Raw genomic sequence first — 26,220 nt, forward strand, 5'->3', positions numbered from 1 at the left:
CTCAGACACTTCTCTTTTACTTTTCCCCTCACTCTCCCCTGCCATTTCTTTCTCCCTCACTCTCCCCTGCCATTTCGTTCTCCCTCACTCTCCCCTGCCATTTCTTTCTCCCTCACTCTCCCCTGCCATTTCTTTCTCTCTCACTCTCCCCTGCCATTTCGTTCTCTCTCTCCCTTGCCATTTCTTTCTCACTCACTCTCCCTTGCCATTTCTTCCTCCCTCACTCTCCCCTGCCATTTCTATCTCCCTCACTCTCTCCTGCCATTTCTTTCTCTCTCACTCTCCCCTGCCATTTCTTTCTCTCCCACTCTCTCCTGCCATTTCGTTCTCCCTCACTCTCTCCTGCCATTTCGTTCTCCCTCACTCTCCCCTGCCATTTCTTTCTCTCTCACTCTCTCCCGCCATTTCTTTCCTCCTCACTCTCCCCTGCCATTTCTTTCTCTCTCACACACTCCTGCCATTTCTTTCTCTCTCACTCTCCCCTGACATTTCTTTCTCTCTCACTCTCCCCTGACATTTCTTTCTCTATCTTGCTCTCTCTTGCTCTCTCTCTCTCGTTCTCTTTCTATTTCTCTCTCTACCAACCAACCAGCCCACTGCAGCCCTCACCAACTCTGTAAACTGTATTGTTGGGGGATTTGAAGGACCACAGTCAGTCAGTAGGAAATATAATTGTGCTCTTGGGTAAAATATTTATTTTTGGGGACATTTGGTCAGAAATGTTGCAGATGGGGAGGTTCAAGTCCCTAGTGAGACACCATGGGAGAGAATGAGGGATGTATTGTGAGAGGAAATTATAGAATGATGACTTACTGGGAAAGATGTGTTGAACTGTGGCTGTCTGAAGGGTGGAAAAGATGAGTGTTGAAATAAGTATATACACAAATGTGCAGCGTAAATGTTTGAGGTCCTCCAATCAGGGGTGAGGGTGGAGATTGGATTGTTGAGATCCTCCAATCAGGGGTGAGGGTGGAGATTGGATTGTTGAGATCCTCCAATCAGGGGTGGAGATTGGATTGTTGAGATCCTCCAAATCAGGGGTGAGGGTGGAGATTGGATTGTTGAGATCCTCCAATCAGGGGTGGAGATTGGATTGTTGAGATCCTCCAAATCAGGGGCGAGGGTGGAGATTGGATTGTTGAGATCCTCCAGTCAGGGGTGGAGATTGGATTGTTGAGATCCTCCAATCAGGGGTGGGGGTGGGGATGGGACTATTGAATGTTTTGCTTTTCGTTATTTATGTTTTGTGGTATGGCTTCATGCTGTGAGAGGTGTGTGTGCTGGTCCTGGCAGTTATGGGTAGTTTCATGCTGTGAGAGGTGTGTGTGCTGGTCCTGGTAGTTATGGGTAGTTTCATGCTGTGAGGGGTGTGTGTGCTGGTCCTGGTAGTTATGGGTAGTTTCATGCTGTGAGAGGTGTGTGTGCTGGTCCTGGTAGTTATGGGTAGTTTCATGCTGTGAGGGGTGTGTGTGCTGGTCCTGGTAGTTATGGGTAGTTTCATGCTGTGAGAGGTGTGTGTGCTGGTCCTGGTAGTTATGGGTAGTTTCATGCTGTGAGGGGTGTGTGTGCTGGTCCTGGTAGTTATGGGTAGTTTCATGCTGTGAGAGGTGTGTGTGCTGGTCCTGGTAGTTATGGGTAGTTTCATGCTGTGAGAGGTGTGTGTGCTGGTCCTGGTAGTTATGGGTAGTTTCATGCTGTGAGGGGTGTGTGTGCTGGTCCTGGCAGTTATGGGTAGTTTCATGCTGTGAGAGGTGTGTGTGCTGGTCCTGGTAGTTATGGGTAGTTTCATGCTGTGAAACTCGGGCAGGTGGGGGCGAGCGCACCCTCTGACCAGAGCACCCACTGTGGGAGCGCACCCTCTGACCAGAGCACCCACTGTGGGAGCGCACCCTCTGACCAGAGCACCCACAGTGGGAGTGGCTATTTGTATGGTCTGTATTGTATGGTCTGTATTGTATTGTTGTTTTGAAGAAAAAAGTATAATATGCATATTCAGTACCAGTCAAATGTTTAGACACACCTACTCATTCCAGGGTTTTTCTTTATTTTTACTATTTTCTACATTGTAGAATAATAGTGAAGACATCACTACTATGAAATAACACATATGGAATCATGTAGTAACCAAAAAAGTAGCCACCCTTTTCCTTAAACACTCTTGGCATTCTCTTAACCAGCTTCATGAGGTAGTCACCTGGAATGAATTTCCCTTAACAAGGTGTGCCTTGTTAATTTGTGGAATTTCTTTCCTTCTTAATGCGTCCATATTATAGCAAGAACAGCTCAAATAAGCAAAGAGAAATGACAGTCCATTACTTTAAGATGTGAAGGTCTGTCACAAAATAAGTCGTACTCTTCAGCGAAAATGTCAGACAGGAGAGAGAAGGACCAAGGCGCAGCGGAAGTGTGGACACTCATTCTTTTAATTGGTAAATGAAAAAAAGCATCCACAGGGAAAACAAAACAATGAACGGTACTCACGATTTACAACAGTTCTGCAGGCTATGAAACGCAGTGCAAAAACAATTCCCCACAACCCCAAAGACAAACACACACACCTATATAGGACTTCCAATCAAAGGCAACTATACACACCTGCCTTCAATTGGAAGTCCCAATCATCAACCCAACATTTAACAAACACAAACCCCCTGCCACATCCTGACCAAGACTAAGCAAAACGCCCTCTGCTGGTCAGGACGTGACAGTACCCCCCTCAAGCTGCAGACTCCTGGATGCACCTTAAAAAAGAAAAACACAAGAAAATCCCCAATACCCCAACAAAACCAACAAACAATAACCCCTAAACCATAAGGGAGGGAAGGGAGGGTGGCTGCCGTCACCGACGGCACTGTGCTACACCCTCCCTCCCCAATCCACCTATCCTGGAGGTGGCTCAGGTGCAGGACGTGGACCTTGTTCCCCCTTTGGCGTCGCCCACTTTGGTGGCACCGCTAGCTGCGCCGGGCAGACGTGCCACTCGGGCTGACCCTGGCAGACGGACCACTCGGGCTGGGCCGGAGGACAGGAGGGCCACTCGGGCTGGGCCGGAGGACAGGAGGGCCCCTCGGGCTGGGCCGGAGGACAGGAGGGCCCCTCGGGCTGGGCCGGAGGACAGGAGGGCCCCTCGGGCTGGGCCGGAGGACAGGAAGGCCCCTCGGGCTGGGCCGGAGGACAGGAGGGCCCCTCGGGCTGATCCTGACTGACGGGCCACTCTGGCAGCCCCGGGCAGGCGGGCCAGTCTGGCCACTCTGGCAGCTCCGGGCAGTCTGGCCACTCTGGCAGCTCCGGGCAGTCTGGCCACTCTGGCAGCTCCGGGCAGTCTGGCCACTCTGGCAGCTCCGGGCAGTCTGGCCACTCTGGCAGCTCCGGGCAGTCTGGCCACTCTGGCAGCTCCGGGCAGTCTGGCCACTCTGGCAGCTCCGGGCAGTCTGGCCACTCTGGCAGCTCCGGGCAGTCTGGCCACTCTGGCAGTTCCGGGCAGTCTGGCCACTCTGGCGGCTTCTGACTAGCGGGCGGCTCTGGCGGCTTCTGACTAGCGGGCGGCTCTGGCGGCTCCTGACTGGCGGGCGGCTCTGGCGACGTATGACTGGCGGGCGGCTCTGGCGACGTATGACTGGCGGGCGGCTCTGGCGACGTATGACTGGCGGGCGGCTCTGGCGACGTATGACTGGCGGGCGGCTCTGGCGACGTATGACTGGCGGGCGGCTCTGGTGACGTATGACTGGCGGGCGGCTCTGGTGACTGTTGACTGGCGGGCGGCTCTGGCGACTGTTGACTGGCGGGCGGCTCTGGTGACTGTTGACTGGCGGGCGGCTCTGGTGACTGTTGACTGGCGGGCGGCTCTGGTGACTGTTGACTGGCGGGCGGCTCTGGTGACTGTTGACTGGCACTCCAGTCTTTCCCCGTCAACCAGCCCTTGTGCCCCCCCCTAAAAAAATCTTGGGGGTGCCTCTCGGTCTCCCTTACCCGTCGTGTCTCCCAGTCCTCGCCAGCCTTCTTCCGCTGCTTGGTCCTGGTTTGGTGGGGAATTCTGTCACAAAATAAGTCGTACTCTTCGGCGAAAATGTCAGACAGGAGAGAAAAGGACCAAGGCGCAGCGGAAGTGTGGACACTCATTCTTTTAATTGGTAAATGAAAAAAAGCATCCACAGGGAAAACAAAACAATGAACGGTACTCACGATTTACAACAGTTCTGCAGGCTATGAAACGCAGTGCAAAAACAATTCCCCACAACCCCAAAGACAAACACACACACCTATATAGGACTTCCAATCAAAGGCAACTATACACACCTGCCTTCAATTGGAAGTCCCAATCATCAACCCAACATTTAACAAACACAAACCCCCTGCCACATCCTGACCAAGACTAAGCAAAACGCCCTCTGCTGGTCAGGACGTGACAAGGTCAGTCAATCAGAAAATACAAATAGTCTGGGTAGCCATTTGATTAGCTGTTGTGGGAACTCCTTCAAGACTTTTGGAAAAGCATTCCAAGTGAAGCTGGTTGAGAGAATGCCAAGAGTGTGCAAAGCTGTCATCAAGGCAAAGGGTGGCTAAAGTGTTTAACACTTTTTTGGTTACTACATGATTCCATATGTGTCATTTCATAGTTTTCTACAATGTAGAAAATAGTAAAAGTGAAGAAAAACCCTTAAATGAGTAGGTGTTTCCAAACGTTTCACTGATACTGTATATAAACATTTAAAAATTAAAACAAAAAACCCCCCATCAATTTACTTACATCCTGTAGCCAGCGAACATTGGAAACAACATTAAGGTGTCCCCAACAGCATGGATGTAAACCTTCACATTTAAAGGTGTGAACTAAATAAGATAATGCTTTATTTGAAGGGTTCCCTGCGTAAAGAGCTCATTAAACATTCACAACCCATACAAAATACATTCATAGTCATATAAGTGTGAATGACAGTTTTGCGTTGCTGCCAGTGTGTGTCTGGGCTGTAACCTCCCCTTCTCTCTAATTACCTGCCCACTTGCCGGGTTCTTCTTATGGAGCTTAGACTACATTACCATTCACTTAGAAGAATGATACAATTCATTTCTCATATAACGCTACCCGTCGTTGCTTATTGTAATGTGCCACCAGCTTCGTCTTACAGAGTTGTTGTGGGGCGAAACAGGAGAAAAACAACATTGAAGGATTATTAGATGAAATACCGTACAGTATACTACCTTTCTTTGTCTTTGTCATTCTTCAAAAGATGTCCACTGGGGGGAGTGAGCATACACACACAGACAAACACTCTCACTCACACACACACACAGTCCCTCTGCTGTCCCCTCCTCTGGATGGGAGGACAGGCCTCATTGTGCTGTCTGTCCTGCTGTGTTGAGTGACTGCAGCGTGTGCTGAGCTGGCTAACAGCTGCTCTGCTCTGATCCCCCTCTCCACCCCTCCTTCCTCCTCTCTCCACCCCTCCTTCCTCCTCTCTCCACCCCTGCACCCCCTGTCATTCTCACCTTCACTGTACAGACCCACACTGGACAACAAATCAATGTTCTCTCTCTGTCTCTCTGTCGAAATATCTCTATTTATGTCTGTTTTGTGTGTCGGCCTTTGTTTCTCTCTTTGTATCTTTTAGTATACTCTCTGACACCGCCTTGTCTGATGACGGTATTCCGTTATTAGGGCCTCACTCCCCCCTGGCCGGACAGCTGAATCCACATTTTAACTTTTTATGGCCTAGAAATGGATCTGCCTAAGTCAGTGAAAGTATAGAGTTTTGTGGGGAGAAAAGTATTTTGATCGATGACACCGTCACACATGATACGGTTGGAGCTGTGAGTGTACTGTAATACCAGAGAATGACTTGCTACAACAATAACCATGTATTTATTTGTGTCTCTGTATGTACTCCCTCCTTCTCCTCTTCTTTCTCCCCATTCTCCTCCACTCCTCTTCTCTCCTGGTGTGTGTGTGTGTGTGTGTGTGTGTGTGTGTGTGTGTGTGTGTGTGTGTGTGTGTGTGTGTGTGTGTGTGTGTGTGTGTGTGTGTGTGTGTGTGTATTAGTGGTCAGACTGTGCTGTGCTGTGTGGGCGGTGGTGTTACTGATGTGTGCAGCCCCCTGTGCTGTGTGAAACTCATTACAGCCTGCCACCTGTTTGTCCTGGAGCACCACCCCCCCCACATCCACACGTCCTGCCCATCTGAGCTCCCCTGTGTGTGTGTGTGTGTGTGTGTGTGTGTGTGTGTGTGTGTGTGTGTGTGTGTGTGTGTGTGTGTGTGTGTGTGTGTGTGTGTGTGTGTGTGTGTGTGTGTGTGTGTGTATGGGGGGTTAATGTAACAGGAGTGAGTGTGGAGACCCCTTCACACAGTACAGCCACTATTGACGCCCCGACTTACGTGTCAATGGCTCCCTTTGTGTTCTGGGGGCCTCACTACAGAGCTAGGGGACAGGTGGGTAGCTATAGGGTCCCAGCCCCTGCCTCCTAACCCCGCCCCAGCCTCTAAACCATCCCAGGGTGATAAAGCCATATACCAGGACTGTGTTTGGGGAAGACAGCCTCTTAAAAGCACCAAAAGGGGGTGTTACTCTGCCCCTCCCTCCCAGTGGGCCCCCGGACTCACACCGGCCATCAATCTGAACAGAGAGACAGATCGAGACAGGGCTGAATAGAGAGAGGTTGGCCTTGTCTGTCAGAGAGCGTTGATCTGCTACGTTTGATTCTTGGAAATAGAAGATACTGTAGTTGGAAAGATAGTGTTGGAAGGATAATGTGTGCATCCATGTTGGTAGTGACTTTCATGTTGTTTACTTACTCTGGCTGTAAAGCTAACAGCTTCTCTGCATTCGCCCTGTGTCTCAGCATTCTCTCTGCGTGTGTCCATCTGTTGTGTGGCGATATGCTCTACAGTATGTGGTCTTTGTGGACTGTGGGTGAGTTGCAGGTGTGAGTGGAGCTGGAGCTGTCCTTTGGGCCTGAGTTGAAAAGGCAGACATACAGACCTCCCAGCTGGCAGACGGAGCACTGAAAGGCAGAGAGAAAGATGCCGTGTGGTGGTAGCCTCAGAAAGGTAGAGGGAGAGGTGTGTGGCAGAAGAGCTAGCTATCCTCAGCCTGTGGACCGCACTGAAGGGACGTGACACTATGTGGCGCAGATGTGTGCTTTTCACCACCTGGAGCAGAGCTGTCGTTACAGCAGACTGAGTGTGTGTGTGTGTAAATAAAGGTTTGTGAATACTGAACTGGCTATATGGAGCCAGTAGCCTAGTAAAGTGAGGTTTCCACATGCCTTCACTTAGATGTTGTAGTGGGTGTTTTGATTCCCAAAGCCAGTAATTAGAATGCATTAGTTAAGCAGGTCTAGCTAAGTGCCACATTTAGTGGTGGAACCATACCATGGTGGAACTCCCATGGCACTTTACAGAGATTGGAGAGAGCATCGATCACAGCTATTTTTATTTAACCTTTATTTAACTAGACAAGTCAGTTAAGAACAAATTCTTATTTACAGTGACGGCCTACCGGGGAACAGATTTTTACCTTGTCAGCTCGGGGATTCAATCCAGCAACCTTTCGGTTACTGGCCCAACTCTCTAACCACTAGGCTACCTGACACCCCTATTGACCTACCTGGGCCGCGGCGTTACCAAACACACCAAGACATGGCCAGGCATGGAAATAGAGCAATTTAAGTCAAGTGGTCAGGTTTGGAGAGGGAGGTCAGCTGAGTTTGACCCCTTGTGGGAGTGTGTTCATGGTTTACAGTTGAGTGAGTCATGTTTTGAGAATTGCAGCTGCTTTTCAGGATACATATTTGTTTTTGGGGGGGGGCAGCATCCAGGGACGTATTTGTAGAATAACAGTTGTCTGTTGCAAACATAAGCGATACAAAGGCAGTCTAGAGATTTCACGTTCTTCTTAGCAGCTGGGTTACATGCAGCTATTTAGGCAAACATATGAAACACAAGCAAGATACGAACAGGCAGTCAAAATAGAGATGGAATGTTCTTTTCTCATCATCATTGCAAACATTGACCTGTTATTTTCCCAGAAACTCGCGCTACAATATGGCAGCATAACTAGGAATGTTATTATCCAAAATAGTAGGCAGTTTAACGTAGTAGTTGACAAATGACGTAAGGAATAACAGTGTGATGCATAACGAACTCGCCCATTGTCACACCAGTTAAGGGCTCGTAAGTAAGTGTTTCACTGTAAGGTCTACACCTGTTGTATTCGGCGCATGTGACAAACAACACTCGATTTGATGATTCGGTTACCGGTCCGGATACACGCTTAGCTACCTAGAACGTTCAGCTGCCCAGAGGTGGAACAGCTAGGTAGCCTACACGTGCCGTACTTGCATTATCATTGAGAAGCGAAAAAGCAGTTACTAGGGCCTGTGTGTGGTTAAAATGCAGATATTTTTTTTGCCCCAATGCAAAACTCAAGTAGGAGTTATTTGCAGCTATCTATCATGCAGATATCTGCGTGTCTAATCAGTGATTTCATGTTCTTTTTTTCATCATCATTGCAAGCATCGGCTAAGCAGGAAGCAGAGGCAGTCAAAGTGGCAGTGTTCTTTCAGCAACTCTGGCTAGTGGCTACGATATGGCAGCAACTATGAAGATAAGCCTACATCACACAAAAAAACCGGATTGTTTTTGCTCCAATGCAACGTGTAGGGACTGTTTCCCGCTTGTGCAACTGTAATATCCGTTACAACAGACAGGGAAGGTTGTATAGCCTTCATAATACATGTTTGTTCAAATCGCCACAGGCTTTTTAGTTCAGCTGTTCAGAAATATGAGGCAGAGACACAGGCTATACTACATCACCATAGCTCAGAAGAGGGTGAGGAAAGAGAGAAAGGGAGGCTGAGTGTGAGCAGCAGCGACATGTGTGTAAAATAACACATGCACCACAGGAGGTTGGTGATGCCTTCATTGGGGAGGACAGCCACGTGGTAATGGCTGGAGGGTGAATGAGTGGAAAGGTGTCAATGACATTGATGCCATTCCATTCGCTCCGTTCCAGACATTATTATGAGCCTTCCTCCCCTCAGCAGCCTCCACTGACCTGCGCGGAACGGGATCCATATTTGCAGCCACGGCCTTGTTTTTATGGGTCAACAGTATCCAGTGAATGCAAAACAGGAGTATTTCCATTTCCACTGTAGATGATGTACAGGCCTCAGTGTCTGATACACAGTGAGTTTCCAAGTCATGTCTGACTCGTGATGTGACTCAAGATAGTAACTGTATGGTATCTCTGCTGTGTGTCCCTCTGCGTTTCTTTCAGGTGACGCAGGTGCCTATAGAGTCGTGTGATCAGTACGGGACGTGTGGAGAGTGCCTGAGCTCCGGGGACCCCCACTGTGGCTGGTGTGTTCTACACAACATGTGAGTATTCACCACAACCACAACGCAAGCATCACACATTCACCTCTCCACCCTCGTCTCCCTGTCTACTGTTCAGTCCGTCTACCTGGCTGCTCATTGGCTGACATAAAGCCTACTGTTACCCTCAGTAACCTCTTCTCCCAGTGACACAAATTATAACACACGTTCTAGTCAGAGGTGCATCTGCCGTCAGTCACAAAGCAATTGATGGGATGGTTTATGACAGCCTGTGAACAGTGAATGAAAGGCTACTTAGACCAGCCTGCTGTATTCGTGGACGTGTATGTGGTGCTTTTGAGTAGCTACTGTCTTTCAGCTGTAGAGCAGGTTCAGAGCCAGGTGTCAGCCTGTGGCGTCTGGTGTTGAGTGACAGTTGGCCCCGCTCTGCTGTGATGTGACTGAGGTCACTGAACTCTGCTTCACCGACCTTTAGAGACAGCGCTGCGCTCTGAACCATAGAGGCCATCAGTGACACCTGCTGGTGGCTGGCTCTTAGTACAAATCCCTTTACAACCCAAGGGAGAGTGAGAGAGAGAGGGGAAGAACGAGAGACAGAGTGAAAGTGTTTGAGAGAGAAAGAGAGAGAGAGGGAGAGAGAGGAAGCAACCCTGGTAGACTGACTCTATGTCCAGATACACGTGTCAGTGATGAAAGTGAATACATGGAACTGAAGGGGTTGTAGTTAGATGTATTCTCTCTCTCTCTCTCTCTCTCTCTCTCTCTCTCTCTGCGTTCTATGCTGTATTTGATGAATAGCCCTGGCTAAACACAACCCACACTCTGAAGAAGAAGAAGAAGAAGAAGAAGCTATAGCTGAATATATGTGTAGCTGCAATCATCATTATTGTAATGGTGACCCCTGCAAAGTGCACTTAAAGTAATTTACATCACTCCAAAACTGGGACAGTACAAATAATTTCCTGGAGACAAGGTAATTGAGCATTTGCACTCCTCCATGCAGGGATGCAGGCAAGGTGTTCTGGGGCGACAGTAACACCCTCTATTATTTTGGGTTAGCATGCCTTCACTGAGATCATTTAGCAGGCCATTAACGTTAGCCTCATGGACTCAGTGGGCTCTGATTGTAATCACATTCATTCATCTGTGGACCGGGTGCTGCTGATAATCCCGCTCACGCTGCGTTGTGTAACTGTTTATCCTTGCTGAGATGATGCTGGGAGGGAGATCAGCATTGTAACTGAGAGGGCAGCTGGGCAGGACTCAGGAACAGCTGTTTGTGTGTGTGTGTGTGTGTGTGTGTGTGTGTGTGTGTGTGTGTGTGTGTGTGTGTGTGTGTGTGTGTGTGTGTGTGTGTGTGTGTGTGTGTGAGAAGAGGTCAGGCACTGGTATTATGTCAGATTACCATCTGCTGTCTACACCATAGTGCCCTACTCTGCCCTGCCCTACTCTGCCCTACTTTGCCCTGCCCTACTCTGCCCTGCCCTACTCTGCCCTGCCCTACTCTGCCCTGCCCTACTCTGCCCTACTCTGCCCTACTCTGCCCTGCCCTACTCTGCCCTACCCTGCCCTACTCTGCCCTGCGCTACTCTGCCCTACCCTGCCCTACTCTGCCCTGCCCTACTCTGCCCTACCCTACTCTGCCCTGCCCTACCCTACTCTGCCCTGCCCTACTCTGCCCAGCCCTACTCTACCCTGCCCTACTCTGCCCTACCCTGCCCTACTCTGCCCTGCCCTACTCTGCCCTGCCCTACCCTGCCCTGCCCTAATCTGCACTGCCCTACTCTGCCATACTCTGCCCTGCCCTACTCTGCTCTACCCTGCCCTACTCTGCCCTGCCCTACTCTGCCCTGCCCTACTCTGCCCTACTCTTCCCTGCCCTACTCTGCCCTACCCAGCCCTACCCTGCCCTGCCCTACTCTTCCCTGCCCTACTCTGCCCTACCCTGCCCTACTCTGCCCTGCCCTACTCTGCCCTACCCTGCCCTGCCCTACTCTGCCCTGCCCTACTCTGCTCTACTCTGCCCTGCCCTACTCTGCCCTGCCCTACTCTGCCCTGCCCAACTCTTGTCCTCCTATGCTCCACGCTGCCGCCTGTCTCCCACTCTCTCTTTGACCCAGAGCTAGAGGGGGTCGCTCCCCTGTCAGCCCTGCTTGAACTACCGTACAAAGACAAAACGGAGTGTCTGCTGGTATGGCAGAGGTCAGTAAGAGAGGACTCCTTGAGCGTCATAATGTCGTTCAGTCTCATAATACATCTTCTGGGGGCCGTTGACCAGAAGAGCCTGTTGGTGCAGGGTGGCCATAGCCAACAGGAGGCTGTGTAGAGGAATGGATCTGCATCCTCCCTCCAACTCCTTCAACTTAATAGCATCTGAGTACTGTATGGCTCCATCCTCCACAGCTGTGACTGCCTGGCCACCATGGACGCCTTTCCCTCAATCAATGTTAACTTAATGAAATTAGTGTTCCTTCTTCTCTCCAATGTTTGCTCCTTTTTCCCTGAAAGTGTTGGCACGGTGTCTGTCTGTGCCACGGAGCTAGGCTCAGCTAGGCTAGAGATGTATCTCTCTCTCTCTCTCTCTCTCTCTCTCTCTCTCTCTCTCTCTCTCTCTCTCTCTCTCTCTCTCTCTCCTTCCTCTCTGGAATCAGCTCTCCCAGACACTCAAGATGGTTGGCTTGCCACATGTAAACACCCAGCGCTTTGATCACCCCCTTCCCTCTCCCACAGCTGCCACCAACACTCTCACTCTCTCTCTCTCTCTCTCTCTCTCTCTCTCTCTCTCTCTCTCTCTCTCTCTCTCTCTCTCTCTCTCTCTCTCTCTCTCTCTCTCTCTCTCTCTCTCTCTCTCTCTACCTCTTATATCTTCTCTTCCAAACACACTGTTTTTCCTCTAGCCTTTCTAGTATTTGTTCTGCCACCATTGAAGCGCTGCATGTTAAGGTGGGTAATTAGAAACATGGCAGCACATTAGCCAGCTCTGGTGATGAGGACAGACTAGAGAGGCAGGCAGGGCTGGCCAGGAGTGGAGTGGCATATCTTCTTTCTTCCATACTGGCCCGAGACTCCACACACAGTCCTTTAATTGCCAGCAGCTGCTACAGACAGTATGAGCCCACTGAAAGCATCAAGAAGGGGGGAAAAGAGAGAGAGAGAGAGAATGAAAGAATGAGAGAGAGAGAGAGTGTTTGACGGCCCATACTCAGGCCAACAAAGTGAGCAGTGTTTTGATTGCAGTTCAAAGAAAGCTCATCATCTCTTTAACATTGACTGGCCCTGAAGGGACCAGCAGCAGTTGGTTAACTGGCGATCTGGTCTGACAACCGTCTTAACCACTCAGAGCTAGGGATGCACGATATATCGGTGAACATATCGGAATCGGACGATATTAGCTAAAAATGCCTAGATGTCTAGTTTAACAACGATGTTAAAAACCGATGTCAAAGGTACCGTGAATACCTATATAGCGTAGGTACATGACCTAATTTAATTATTTTATTTATTTCACCTTTATTTAACCAGGTAGGCTAGTTGAGAACAAGTTCTCATTTGCAACTGCGACCTGGCCAAGATAAAGCAAAGCAGTGCGACACATACAACAACACAGAGTTACACATGGAATAAACAAACATACAATCAATAATACAGTAGAAAAGTCTATATACAGCATGTGCAAATGAGGTCGGATAAGGGAGGTAAGGCAATAAATAGGCCATGGAGGCGAAGAAATTATAAGTAATTATTACTTCGAAGTAATAATGCCATGTAAAATTCTGCGCTACACAAACAGCAAAGCATTCCTAACCTAGCCCACAATGTCTGCTGTGTGGATCGAGCAGTCAACAGGTCCAGCAGTCATTTGAAAGAGTAACAAAATTTCAGCGAGACAACTCAAAGGCAAAATCCATTAAAGCCAAAATAATGGAATGCATTGCCCTCGATGATCAACCGTTCTCTGTCGTGGATGATCTTGGCTTTCGCCGACTGGTCAAGCACCGGTACACACTACCAAGTGCACTATTTTTCAGATGTTGCCCTACCGGAGTTACACAGTAATAGTGTCACAGCTATTAGCTTCACGACATACATACTATGGAACGCTGTTTGGGTCTTTGCGTGTCAAAAAAGATACAGTAGCACTGTCAAAGCTGTACAAAAAAGTCTACAAACAAGCAAACACCAGCCACGAACGATGTGTTTACAATACCACCTTGGTAATAATGCATAATTTGTTCGACCGCAACTTCTGGGGTAGCTAGTTTTAGCTTGGTACCTAGCTGGCACCAATACAACCAGCCTGAAAATAATGACCAGTAGAACCTGCAGTCATTTTCATTATTCTTAGCAATGATTTAGGAATCCTTGTGAGTAAGTATTAGCTAGGTAGCCACTTGTTGTTCGCCTATTGAAATTGAACTTTAGTTCATGAAAATAAATAGCTAGCCAGCAACTTAACCCTGTTGCCCAAAGCTAACGTTATAAGCATCCAGCTAGCTTCATCTGGCTAGTGAGGTTCGACCACACCGGGTTATGTGTTGTGAAGCTAGCCACAATAAGGACTAGGCACAATAGTGGAATTTGCGGTGTGCCTTCAAAATAAAAGTATGTCATTGATAGTGATGCAAATGAATACAAATAGTAGAATTATTCCCTACTTTTATTTTGAAGGCTAACCGCAAAGTCCTCTATTGGCTAATAGCTAATCTTTATTGTGGCTAGCTTCACATAGATGGTGGGGGGGGATGCTCTGATTTGTCACGATTAAACTCTGTTTTTGATCTGGATGGCTGAGGAAGGGTGGAGGATGAGGAGGGTGGGGAGGGATCACCCAGAATGAAGGGGTGCTGATGGAAGTGCAGGGTAGACTAGTTGGAGGAGAGTACATCAGCAAGCGTACAGTAATACAACATTATGTCATATTTATGTAAGGCAGAGACAGGCCCATAGCCTGTCCATGGACCTCATTGGATGAGCCTTGTTTTCCTTAGTCCGCCCAAGGATCTCATTGGATGAGGCCTCGTTTTCTGACTGTCTATAAAGCTCATTGTTTTACAGAGGCTTGTTTGCATGGTGGCTGCAGTCGATTGAAGGATGAGGCCCTCTGCACAGCGTGACTCAGTCTTTGATGGGCAAAGCTGTGGACACACACACACACACACTCACACTCTCACTCACTCCTGGCTAGCTTCTGAAGCTAAGCAGGGTTGGTCCTGGTTGCTCCCTAGATGGGAGACCAGATGCTGCTGAGGTGGTGTTGGAGGGCCAGTAGGAGGCACTCTTTCCTGAGGTCTAAAAAATATCCCAATGCCCCAGGGCAGTGATTGGGGACATTGCCCTGTGTAGGGTGCTGTCTTTCGGATGGGACGTTAAACGGGTGTCCTGACTCTCTGTGGTCACTAAAGATCCCATGGCACTTATTGTAAGAGTAGGGGTGTTAACCCTGGTGTCCTGGCTAAATTCCCAAGCTGTCCCTCATACCATCACGGCCACCTAATCATCCCCAGCTTACAATTGGCTCATTCATCCCCCCTCCTCTCCCCTGTAACTATTCCCCAGGTCGTTGCTGTAAATGAGAATGTGTTCTCAGTTAACTTACCTGGTAAAATAACAGTAAAAATAAACACACACATACATGCTGTGGGCACACATACACACACACACACACACACACACACACACACACACACACACACACACACAACAAACTACTGTCAGTGATGGGATGTTGTGGGCACACTGTCTATCTGCAGATATACCCCCTCAGTTATTCCTACAGGGCACCACAGAGCATCAGCTGTAGGAGTTGGCACTGTTACTTCCCAGCTGAAGTACCACCTGGGTTGAAGATGAATTTAAAGTCTCTCTCTCTCTCTCTCTCCATCCATCTCTCCTGCCCGGTAACCCCTGTTCCTTCACCACCAGAGCAGCCTGTGGAAATCAGAGCAGCATCCATCCATCTCTCCCGCCCTGCAACCCCTGTTCCTTCACCACCAGAGCAGCCTGTGTAAATCAGAGCAGCATCCATCCACAAATCAATGTGATTAGCGTAAACGCTGTCCATTGATTTGTTCAGCACCCTGGCAAGCCATGCACAGTCTTACTACATCACCAAGCCCTCCATCAGGGGTTTGGGACTTGGCCCAAATCTTTATTAGAGAGGAATTGATTTAGGACATGGTCCGTGTTTAAACAGTGTTTCTTAAATTATAGCACTCCTATTTCTAATCCTCTTGTCTGATATACATTAGGTCTAATTAAACAGTCTTTATTGCGTTACTGCTAATTGGCAACAGTAGCGAGTTTAGCACATGGCTACTGTCTTGGCCCATCATGATTTGAATGGCAGTCCAATAGACTCCAGTAGCCTTTGTGCTGTCCTAGACACTGTACAGTAGCCCACACTGACACACCCTCAATGGCCCAATATAGCCATTATCATCACCTGTCTAATTGTTGTCCCCATTGGAAAACTAGTGGACATTTTATGCTTTCTGTGCTTGAGATCATTCAGTACTCGTTAGTGAGAGGCTACTGCAGGGTGTGGAATCAGCTGTGTAGGGCTAGGGTAAAAACCAAAACGTGCACCCAGGGGGGACCCCAGGACCCAGTTTGGGAAACCCTGCAGTAGCCACTCACTAACGAGTACTGAATGATCTCAAGCACAGAAAGCATAAAATGTCCACTAGTTTCTCAGTGGGGCAGGTAATGATAATGGCTGTATTGGGCCATTGACGGTGTCTCAGTGTGTCTAATGGCCAGGTTAACAGTGTGTTCTACAGTCATCACAAGGTGCTACTGACACTGCATCAATCTCCCTCCCAAATCAACTGTTAATGAGATATTGATCAACAACATGCCCTACATGTCAATAGAGCCATGTAACTATCTGAGTCAGTACCAGTATTATTCATTATGATGGCATATTTACCTATCGCATTGTTATTACCATGGAGATGGGTTTGATATGGAAACCAGGCCAAGATAACTTTATCTTACGCCCAGTCCTCCCTCCCTCCCTCCCTCCCTCCCTCCCTCCCTCCCTCCCTCCCTCCCTCCCTCCCTCCCTCCCTCCCTCCCTCTGTCGTTTCATTTACAGCCAGAGATATGGGGAAGGGGCGGAGGGGGAGGGGATCCAATTACTGTATTACTCATAAGCCAATTATTAATAAAGATTTGGTTCCTCTTTACTGGAGCCTGTTAGCGAGCCTGCCATTTCTCTTTACACACCTCCATCTCTCTTTCCATTACTCTCACTATCTCTCTGTTTCTGTCCATCTTGCTCCCGCCCTCTTCTCTCTCTCTCCCTCACTTTCCCTCTTTCTCCATCTGTCGTCTCTCTTTCTCATCTCTCTCTCTTTCTCCATCTCTCCATCTCTCTCTCTCTCGTTCCCCTTCTCATTATATTCACCCCTGACAGCACACACTAGGTGTAGAGCTATGGCCTCTGGATGAACTATCCTCTCTCTCCTCTCTATCCTCTCTCTATCCTCTCTCTCCTCTCTATCCTCTCTCTATCCTCTCTCTCCTCTATCCTCTCTCCTCTATCCTCTCTCTCCTCTCTCTCCTCTCTCTATCGTCTCTCTCCTCTATCCTCTCTCTCCTCTCTCCTCTCTCTCCTCTCTCTCCTCTCTCTCCTCTCTATCCTCTCTCTATCCTCTCTCTCCTCTCTATCCTCTCTCTATCCTCTCTCTCCTCTATCCTCTCTCCTCTATCCTCTCTCTCCTCTCTCTCCTCTCTCTATCGTCTCTCTCCTCTCTCCTCTCTCTCCTCTCTCTCCTCTCTCTATCCTCTCTCTCCTCTCTCCTCTCTCTCCTCTCTATCCTCTCTCTCCTCTCTCTCCTCTCTCTCCTCTCTGACACAGAGACCCACACAAGCCCCTTTTGTGCCTCAGAAATGCATCACCTTTAGCAGATGTATAAAACTTCACCAGTCTCTTTGTGTTGTTGTTGTTGTTATGTGGCGTGACACTACAGAAGCCACAATGCCCGGGGAACCTCACAACACAATACTTTCCTGACCTCAGTGCTGAACTCAGGAGTGTTGTTCTGTTCTGGTCAGACCTGAACAGAACCTCTGTGCAACACGAGTCAGCCTGAATAGTTAAACATCTCTGGTGGAGTTAGGCTCTTTGAACGGCTCTCTTCCCCCCTCTCTTCCCCCCTCTCTTCTCTCCCGCCGCCTCAATTTGAATGGATATTCATGCGCATCAGGGAGGAAGCAGAAAAACACTTAATTTGCACAAATATCTGGGTGTTCTGGGGGGGAAATTAGCATGTAGCTCAGCCCAGCACAGCAGCACAGCACAGGGCTGTTCTCAGTAATCACTCTTCATTCAAAATGGCAGTGTGATGTGATCTGAGTGCATTGGGAGTTGTACGCATTTTGTCTGCCTCCGTACATACATATTTACATTGACATGGGTAGCAGTCGAGACAGTCCCCAAGCAGGTGTCCATCCAAGCAGTTGAGGCAGACAATACAGACAGCAGATAAAGGAGAGGAGACAGCCCATCCTGTAACATAACAGATAATGATGTAGACCTACTTAGTCTGTGGATGGTGGATCTGTTGTTGTATTAAAACACCATTAAATATTCACTGTACATACAGTGTCTCTATCTCCCTCTTTCTCCATCCGTTCATTCCTCTTCACTTCCATCTGACTTTGTTCATCTTAACTCTTCCCTCCTCTTCTAGGGTTCTGGTTGTTCTTTGTCCGATAACAGTAAAGGAAGGGGTGAGATGGAGAGAATGTAGAGCTGGCACAATTACCGTATAACCGTGTTACCGACAGTCGCCAATGAAGAGCATCATGAAAGTGAAATACGCCAAAACTGTTTAAAATATATGTGTGACCGACCACCTCGATTCAATCTTACATAGCAACATTGAAATTGTGTTTTTTTACGCTGGATAAAAGTAGAGACTCAGAGCTACATAATTGTATATCATACACTGCAGTTGAGGAACAATGGGAAAGTAATTCTGCTTTGAAACTTGTAACCCCACTTTTGAGAAAATGGCTCTTGAATGTTTTGGTACACCTACTGCAGAGCTCTTCTTTGTCGACACCTATTCAACATCATTCACACCCTCTTAAGCATTAGCCCCACCCATGTCTTTAAGGATTCACATGTGAGGCCATGTACTAAACAGAGTGAGTAAAGTAGTGTAGTAAACAACCAAAGATTTCAGGACTAAAAGTGGTGAAAGTAGTAGCCTACAAGAAGGAAAAACTCCAGGTGAGAGTACACTCTAGTCCGTGGCCTATATCCTAATCTGTCTTTGGTGCAGGTGATGTTGTTCTTCACATTACCGTCTCCGTCACATTACATTACTATATCAAATCAAATCTATGTTTATTTGTCACATGCACAGGATACAGAAGGTGTAAACAGTACACTGAAATGGTTGCTTGCGTATTTGCATAGTAGCAATATCAAAAATCAAAAGTATCCAGATAATAATATTGTATAAATATTTTTCAATTATTAGATGACGCTTACCTTACACACCTGGCTAACTTGATGGATCATGTAATCATCTGGCAAAGTGGAGTATTTTGTTTAGACATGTAGCTAGCTAGCCAGCTAAACAATTAATCATAATCCCAACTCATACTACTAGCAATACAAACTCATATCTAGCCACCATGCATTAAATTCTGTAGTAAGAATCTGCAAGCTAACCAACTAGGTTTAATGTTAGCTAGCTAGCTAATTTTAGGTTATAACTTGCAATGCAAATGGGTTTCTGAGATACAAATAATATTACTACACAGATCATACATGTAACGTTAGCTAGCTAGCGAACCAGCAAGCTAATGTACGCGAGCTAGCTAACAGTACGCTTTAGCTTGCAATGAAAATGACTTTTAACAATGTGATGAAACTTTGTTGCTCGTTGCTGAAACAAACAAGGTGTTGGGTTTGCACTTGCTTCTGTAGGCACAAAGTCAGATTCCATAGCCGCAAAGTCAGATTCCAAAGCAACAAAGTCAAAATTGGCAAAAAATTTATAAATAAGCTTTTTGGTCTTAATTTAAGGTTAAAGTTGTTTAGCAGTGTGGTTAGGGTTAGGTTTAAATTCAAATTTTAAGAAGAGAAATTGTAGAAATGGGTGGGGTTTATGACTTTGTGGGTATATAGGCTAGTAATATAAATGATTAGCAAACAAGTATTTGGTTGCCAAGGCAACGCCCCCCACAATGCTGCAGCAGCCCACATAGAACCTCTAACCCTGGCAATTTGACTGGTAAACTCATGGGTACACTCGCAGTAGATGTGGTAGAGGTCAATCGAACTCGACCAAAACAATGGAATTTCCATGGAAATGCATGGGGGGCCATGTTGGAAGGATCACGAGTTCCCCCAGCAAAATGATCCTACATTTAGGCTATTGTTTATATGTGTACTACACACTATGTTGAGGTAAAAATTGAAGTAGAATGTTTGTATGGATGTCAAATCCCAACACATGTTAACATCATCGTTACCAATCAACTGCTTTACAGATAAAAACGACTTTGGCCACCACCACCGATTCTGTATGCTAGCTATGCTAACCAGCTTAAACAAACAGGAAGAAAGTATTTAGAAGTCACTTCTTCTAAACCTGAAAAGGGACGACTGCTACGTGTTATGCAGCGAAAACAGCCAAATATATCAAAATCGGACTTAAGTAACCACATTATGGGCCTGTTACAATACATAAATAATGACGGATTTGATGAATGTGCACCAATATGGTCAATAGAACGTAATATCAGTTGAGTTGAATCAACAAATCACAGCACCTATTTTAGCACATACTGTAGTTCCTGCTTTATGGGTACACTCGCATCGTTCTGACTAGGTGGAATACAGGTTAGGAGAACTTACGCAGCAGGTTAAGATAATTAATGTAGCAGGTTAGGAGAATAAGGTTAGGAAAAGGGTTAGGGTTAGCTAAAATGCTCAGCTAACCTGCTATGAAAAGTCACTTCCGGCCGTAGCTGTACTCCCTCTAGTCACAACCCACTCACAATGGCCGCCAGTCTACCCATTATGCCATCATTGACTTGAATGGGGCTGCTCTTTGTATTCATTCTATTTCTATGGCAGCACATGCAGTCAGGAGCGGAGGAGAGGAGAAAATGTGCGTCTTATTCCATGACTGTCACAGCCCTGAGAACGTGCACATTATAGAGATGTCTCGATCTCCACTCCCCTCGTCTTTAAACATGGTACTTGGAGGGAGGGAGCTGAGATCAGCCAGACCCCCTCCACACCTCCACTGTCAGGGCCAGAGAGAGGGAGTATGTGTGTGTGTGTTGGGGACCCAGCCGTGGCAGAGATGACAGCGTAATTGTCTAACTGGAGGGAGGGAGGCTGAGAGGGCAGGCAGCGGTAGAAGACCTAAAGGACCTTGAGGCCACAATCCAATGACTGCTCTTTGTGTGTGTATAGTGTGTCCGTGCATTCCAGTTTGTGATGATTGTGTGTGTGGTCAACACAGCCACTATGTTATTCTGTATGTGGTGTATACATAGTCTAGACATAGTATGTTAGCAGTGATTGTCATCGGTAGCAGTAGATCAACAGAGAGTGCTGAGTGCTGTCTGTGTGGTTTTGTGTGTTAAAGGGAAAGTTCAGTTGAATTACCCTTACCTTGAGTTGGGGCTGAAGGCCCCATGCTGACAGAATCCACAATAATCCATAATTTACTCCTGCCGCTGGAGCATCGGCGAAATTCATGAATGTGAACAACCGAACCGACTTTAGCAGGGATTTCCATCAGTAGCAGTAGATAGACAGAGAGTGCTGACTGACTGACTGACTGACTGACGGAGGTCTGTTCTACTTCAGCACCTTGGACAGGGCTTGGTTTACAGCCATGGTCACCTGCTGTAGTGCTGCCTGTACTGTCTTCAGCTGCTCTGAGGAGCTATTAATAAAGGCCCCATTAAACTAACACTGTGTGTGCGAGCGTGCCTGGTTTTGTGTGTTAAAGGGAAAGTTCAGTTGAATTACCTTACCTTGAGTTGTGTCTGAAGGCCCCATGCTGACAGAATCCACAATAAGCCATGACTTAGTTCTGCCACAGCCAGGAGTTCGTCAAAATTCATGAATGTAAACAGACGAACCGATGTTAGCAATGCTGCCCTGCATGCCCAAACGTCTTCAAAAACACTTCAGACTAAGTTCGGTAGTGTCAATACTCGCAAAGAACATGTCCGTCTTCTCTTCCCAGTGAGAATGTCGTTGCTTTTGCAGTAATATCAGATTATTCCAATGCACTGATATTTCCATCAAGCCACCGGTGAGTTTGTTCACAGCTCTGGTAATTGATCCGTATCTGATTGCCCAATGGAATACAATGCGATACAATGAAATACAATACAACTGTAGTGTCCATGTTACAGCAAACAACAGGAACAGATGTGGCTGTGAAACTACATGACGGAATGGTTCCAGTTTTGCTCGACAAAATTCCAGCGATTTATTTCAGCGTTATGCACTTAAAAACAAATCCCTGCAACCTCCACAACTACCGAACTTAGTCTGAAGTGTTTTTGAGGAAGTTTGGGCTTGCAGAGCAGCATTGCTAACATCTGTTCAGCTGTTCCTATTCATTAATTTCGACAATGTTAACTCCTGGCTGTGGCAGGACTAAATAGTGAATTATTGTGGAATCTGTCACCATGGCCCTTCAGACACAACTCAAGGTAAGGGTAATTCAACCCAAAAATAGGCCTGAACTTTACCTTTTAAGGATGTGTGCATTCCGCCCCTTCAGGAATCTGAGTGATCCGACACAAAGCAGTGGCAAGGCTGTGAATGAAAGGCTAGTGGAAGCAGAGAGGGAGGAGAGGAGAGGGGGAAGTGAGGGAGGAGAGGAGAGGGGGAAGTGAGGGAGGAGGGGGGGGGGGTGTACTGTAGTCAACATTCAGAAGCATGCACTTCATCTAATGAGAGAGCCAAGAGGTCAGTCTTTAACTACACACAGATAATGGCTGTCTCCTGAAACCATGGCAACAATACCTCTCCACCGCCTCTCCCCCTCCTCCTTCCTACTCTCCCTCCCTTCCCTTCCTCCTCCCCCCACAGTAAAATCAATGCAGGGCTTTTTGTTAGCTTAATGACCGCTCTGGTTTGGTCTGTCTGAATGTCCTGTACCTCCACCATGAGGTGTACATACAACATCTCCCTCCCTGCCTGCCTAACTCCCTGAGTGCCTAACTCCCTGAGTGCCTAGCTCCCTGCCTGCCTAACACGCTGCCTGCCTAGCTCCCTGCCTGGCTTCCTAATTCTCTGTCTGCTTAGCTCCCTGCATGCCTAACACGCTGCCTGCCTGCCTAGCTCCCTGCCTGCCTAGCTCCCTGCCTGCCTAACACGCTGCCTGCCTAGCTCCCTGCCTGCCTAACACGCTGCCTGCCTGCCTAGCTCCCTGCCTGCCTAGCTCCCTGCCTGCCTAACACGCTGCCTGCCTAGCTCCCTGCCTGCCTAACACGCTGCCTGCCTGCCTAGCTCCCTGCCTGCCTAGCTCCCTGCCTGCCTAGCTCCCTGCCTGCCTAACACGCTGCCTGCCTAGCTCGCTGCATGCCTAGCTCCCTGCCTGCCTAACACACTGCCTGCCTGCCTAGCTCCCTGCCTGCCTAGCTCCCTGCCTGCCTAACACGCTGCCTGCCTGCCTAGCTCCCTGCCTGCCTAGCTCCCTGCCTGCCTAACACGCTGCCTGCCTAGCTCCCTGCCTGGCTTCCTAATTCTCTGCCTGCCTAGCTCCCTGCCTGCCTAGCTCCCTGCCTGCCTAGCTCCCTGCCTGCCTAACACGCTGCCTGCCTAGCTCCCTGCCTGGCTTCCTAATTCTCTGCCTGCCTAGCTCCCTGCCTGCCTAGCTCCCTGCCTGCCTAACACGCTGCCTGCCTGCCTTCCTAATTCTCTGCCTGCCTGCCAAGCTCCCTGCCTGCCTTCCTAATTCTCTGCCTGCCTAGCTCCCTGCCTGCCTTCCTAATTCTCTGCCTGCCTGCCAAGCTCCCTGCCTCCCTGCCTTCCTAATTCTCTGCCTGCCTAGCTCCCTACCTGCCAAGCTCCCTGCCTACCTGCCTCCCTGCCTTCCTAATTATCTGCCTGCCTGCCTAGCACCCTGCTTCCCTCCCTCCTTGCCTCCCTCCCTGCCTGCCTAGCTCCCTGCCTGCCTCGCTACCTACCTGCCTCACTTCCTTCCTGCCTCGGTTCCTACCTGCCTGCCTCTCTTCCTGCTTTGTTGCCTCTCTCTCCAAAAAAAAGTCACATTAAGGATAATTTTCTTCAGCTATTATTGACTTAAAAGAGACTTGTGAAAGTGACAAACGAGGTAGCAACCCTCATCATAAATGACAGACAGATTTGTCTGTCTGTCAGTGTTTGCGACGGACAGAGATAGAGACAGAGGGAGAGACCGAGAGAGAGAAAGGGAAAGGTGGAGTGAGAGGTGAGAAGAGAACAGAGTGAGAGAAAGAGAGACGGGGTGGGAGAACTAGCCATCAGAATGATGGCAACGTCTTGGTTGTGGTCTCTATGAGTCAGCATGGGGTTAATAGGCAGGGGGGTGTATGATACATTGTGCTGACCCTTGCACTCCTTGGTTGGTTGGCAGTGTGTGAGACTAGCATAATGAGGTGCTACAGACATCTTACTGGCCCTTACGTTTCCCTAGATCACCTCTGTTGTTCTCTCTATGGCTTGGCTCCATACTCGACATAATGGGCAACATGTTACGTAACCGGTTACCACCATTAGATGGTCTAGGCGCCAGGCAATCAGAAATGAATTAAGTGTTGAGGAAACACTGAGCTGCTGCTGTTGCAGATATACACTGAGTGTACAAAACATTAAGAACACCTTCCTAATATTGAGTTACACCCCCTTTTGCCCTCAGAATAGCCTCAGTTCATCGGGACATGTACTCTACAAGGTGTCGAAAGCACTCCACAAGGATGCTGGCCCATGTTGACTCCAATTCTTTCCACAGTTGAGTTGGCTGGTGGGTGGTGGACCATTCTTGATACACACGGGAAACTGTTGAGGGTGAAAAACCCAGCAGCGTTACAGTTCTTGACACAAACTGGTGCGCCTGGCACTTAACTCTTTTGTCGTGCCCATTAACCCTCTGCATGGCACACATACACAATCCAGGTCTCAATTGTCTCAAGGCTTCAAAATCCTTCCTCTACACTGATTGAAGAGGATTTAACAGGGGACAGTCATTTTCAGCTGGATTCACCTGCCAAGTCTACGTCATAGTTTACATTTTACATTTACATTTTAGTCATTTAGCAGACGCTCTTATCCAGAGCGACTTACAGTAGTGAATGCATACATTTCGTAAATTTTTTTACTCAGTGTATAAGTGGGTTTTCTCCTATACATTTACACCAATCATTAACCCTTTATTAACTCTTATCTTTCCTTTGCTCTGCCCCCCCCCCCCAGGTGTTCTCAGAAGGATCGTTGTGAGCGTGCTGATGAGCCGTACCGTTTCGCGGCCGCTCTCGCCCAGTGTGTGAAGGCCACCGTGTACCCAGATAGCATCGCAGTGTCAGATCCCAGCATGCCGGTGAGTCTACACACACACACACTCACACTGACACACAAAATCTCAACACACCACACTACCCCAACACACCGTCAACATCCAATTGGAGCTGGTAGGTAGGCATTATCTGAAACCAGGTTTTTACAGAGATGGAGCTTTCTTCCAGTCTATTCCACAGTAACAGTGTATTTGTAGATGAACACAGATGAATAAACATCGTCCTCTGTGTCTCATAAGTGCACTATGTGGGTGTAAGTGTGAGCATATGCTTCCCCTGCGTCCAACATTTTGGTGTGTGTGGGTGTGAACGGTTTCTTTTCTTCCAGCAGAGAACAGAGTCGTACAGTAATTCAGAAGGGCACAGCGAAACTGACAGGCAGGCCATCCGTTGTCTCATTTTTTATTCAGCTCAGGAATGCACACACTTACCCACTCTTACGGTGTGCTCTACTTGGAATGGCTGCGCAGGGGAGTACACACGCCAGTCCCTCCTGGCGAATGTCTCTGAACTGTCTTTGAGCTTTTGAATGTGTACTCTGCGTATTCCTGTTCATATTCCCAGCAGCGCTACAAAGAACCCTGCATCCTGTCCCTGCTTCAGTATTTTCCATGTTGCGTACTGATGTACACTGTTCAGGAATTACTACTGCTGGAACAAAGGGGAGCCATCATAGTGCTACATCTAACATGGCTGACCGTGGCCGTAGTTCTACCTGTACCAGTGATGACCCATAGCCACCATGCCGCCTATAACCGATAACAGAGGTGACCGATGGCTTTGCATGCTCTTTTGTTTTGTCTTTTGCAAACGGAAATGTTCTTTCCTTTCCTCTCTGACAACATGACAGCAACAGGGTCACCTCCATTGTCTAACGCCAGATAGGGCGACGATGCCACCTGTACTGTTTAGGAACGAGCCTTGCGTAGGAGTGACGCCACCTGTCGGAAGATAATGGGTCACCTCAGCTCTGAGCATTCCGCTGTGGCAGGAAGCTATCTCCATGACAACAAATCCTCCCTGGCGACAGCTTGGTGAAGCAGCAGGGGGAAAATGAAATTACCTTTATTAAAAACACTGCCACCAATTAGGCCAGGCATTACAGACTCTGGCACAAAGATACCCACTGTATCACCACTGTGTCGGAGAGAGCAGGAGACAGGAGAGAAGAGAAAAACAGCAAGAGGAAAAACAAACACTGCTCACAATAGAAACCTGCCAGTGTCTCTGTGTACTATGTGTGTGTGTGTGCGTGCGTGTGTGTGTGTGTATACGTGTCTGTGTGTGCGTGTGTGTGTATGAACGTGCACATGGGACCTCACGATACGATATTGTGA

At 48.2% G+C, this 26,220-nt stretch overlaps 1 protein-coding gene across 2 annotated transcripts in view; it reads left to right on the forward strand.

Annotated features, from left to right (window-relative positions):
* The window catches only part of plxna2 (plexin A2), a 304,923-nt gene that overhangs the window by 164,312 nt on the left and 114,391 nt on the right, over nucleotides 1–26,220 (forward strand). For both annotated transcript variants that reach the window (XM_045693250.1, XM_045693251.1), the window contains exons 5-6: nucleotides 9,273–9,373; nucleotides 24,783–24,906. In XM_045693250.1, coding sequence (XP_045549206.1) covers nucleotides 9,273–9,373; nucleotides 24,783–24,906 — 225 coding nt within the window. The remainder of the gene's footprint in view (nucleotides 1–9,272; nucleotides 9,374–24,782; nucleotides 24,907–26,220) is intronic.

The sequence above is a fragment of the Salmo salar genome, chromosome ssa13, assembly GCF_905237065.1.
Source record: "Salmo salar chromosome ssa13, Ssal_v3.1, whole genome shotgun sequence".
Lineage (NCBI taxonomy): Eukaryota > Metazoa > Chordata > Actinopteri > Salmoniformes > Salmonidae > Salmo > Salmo salar.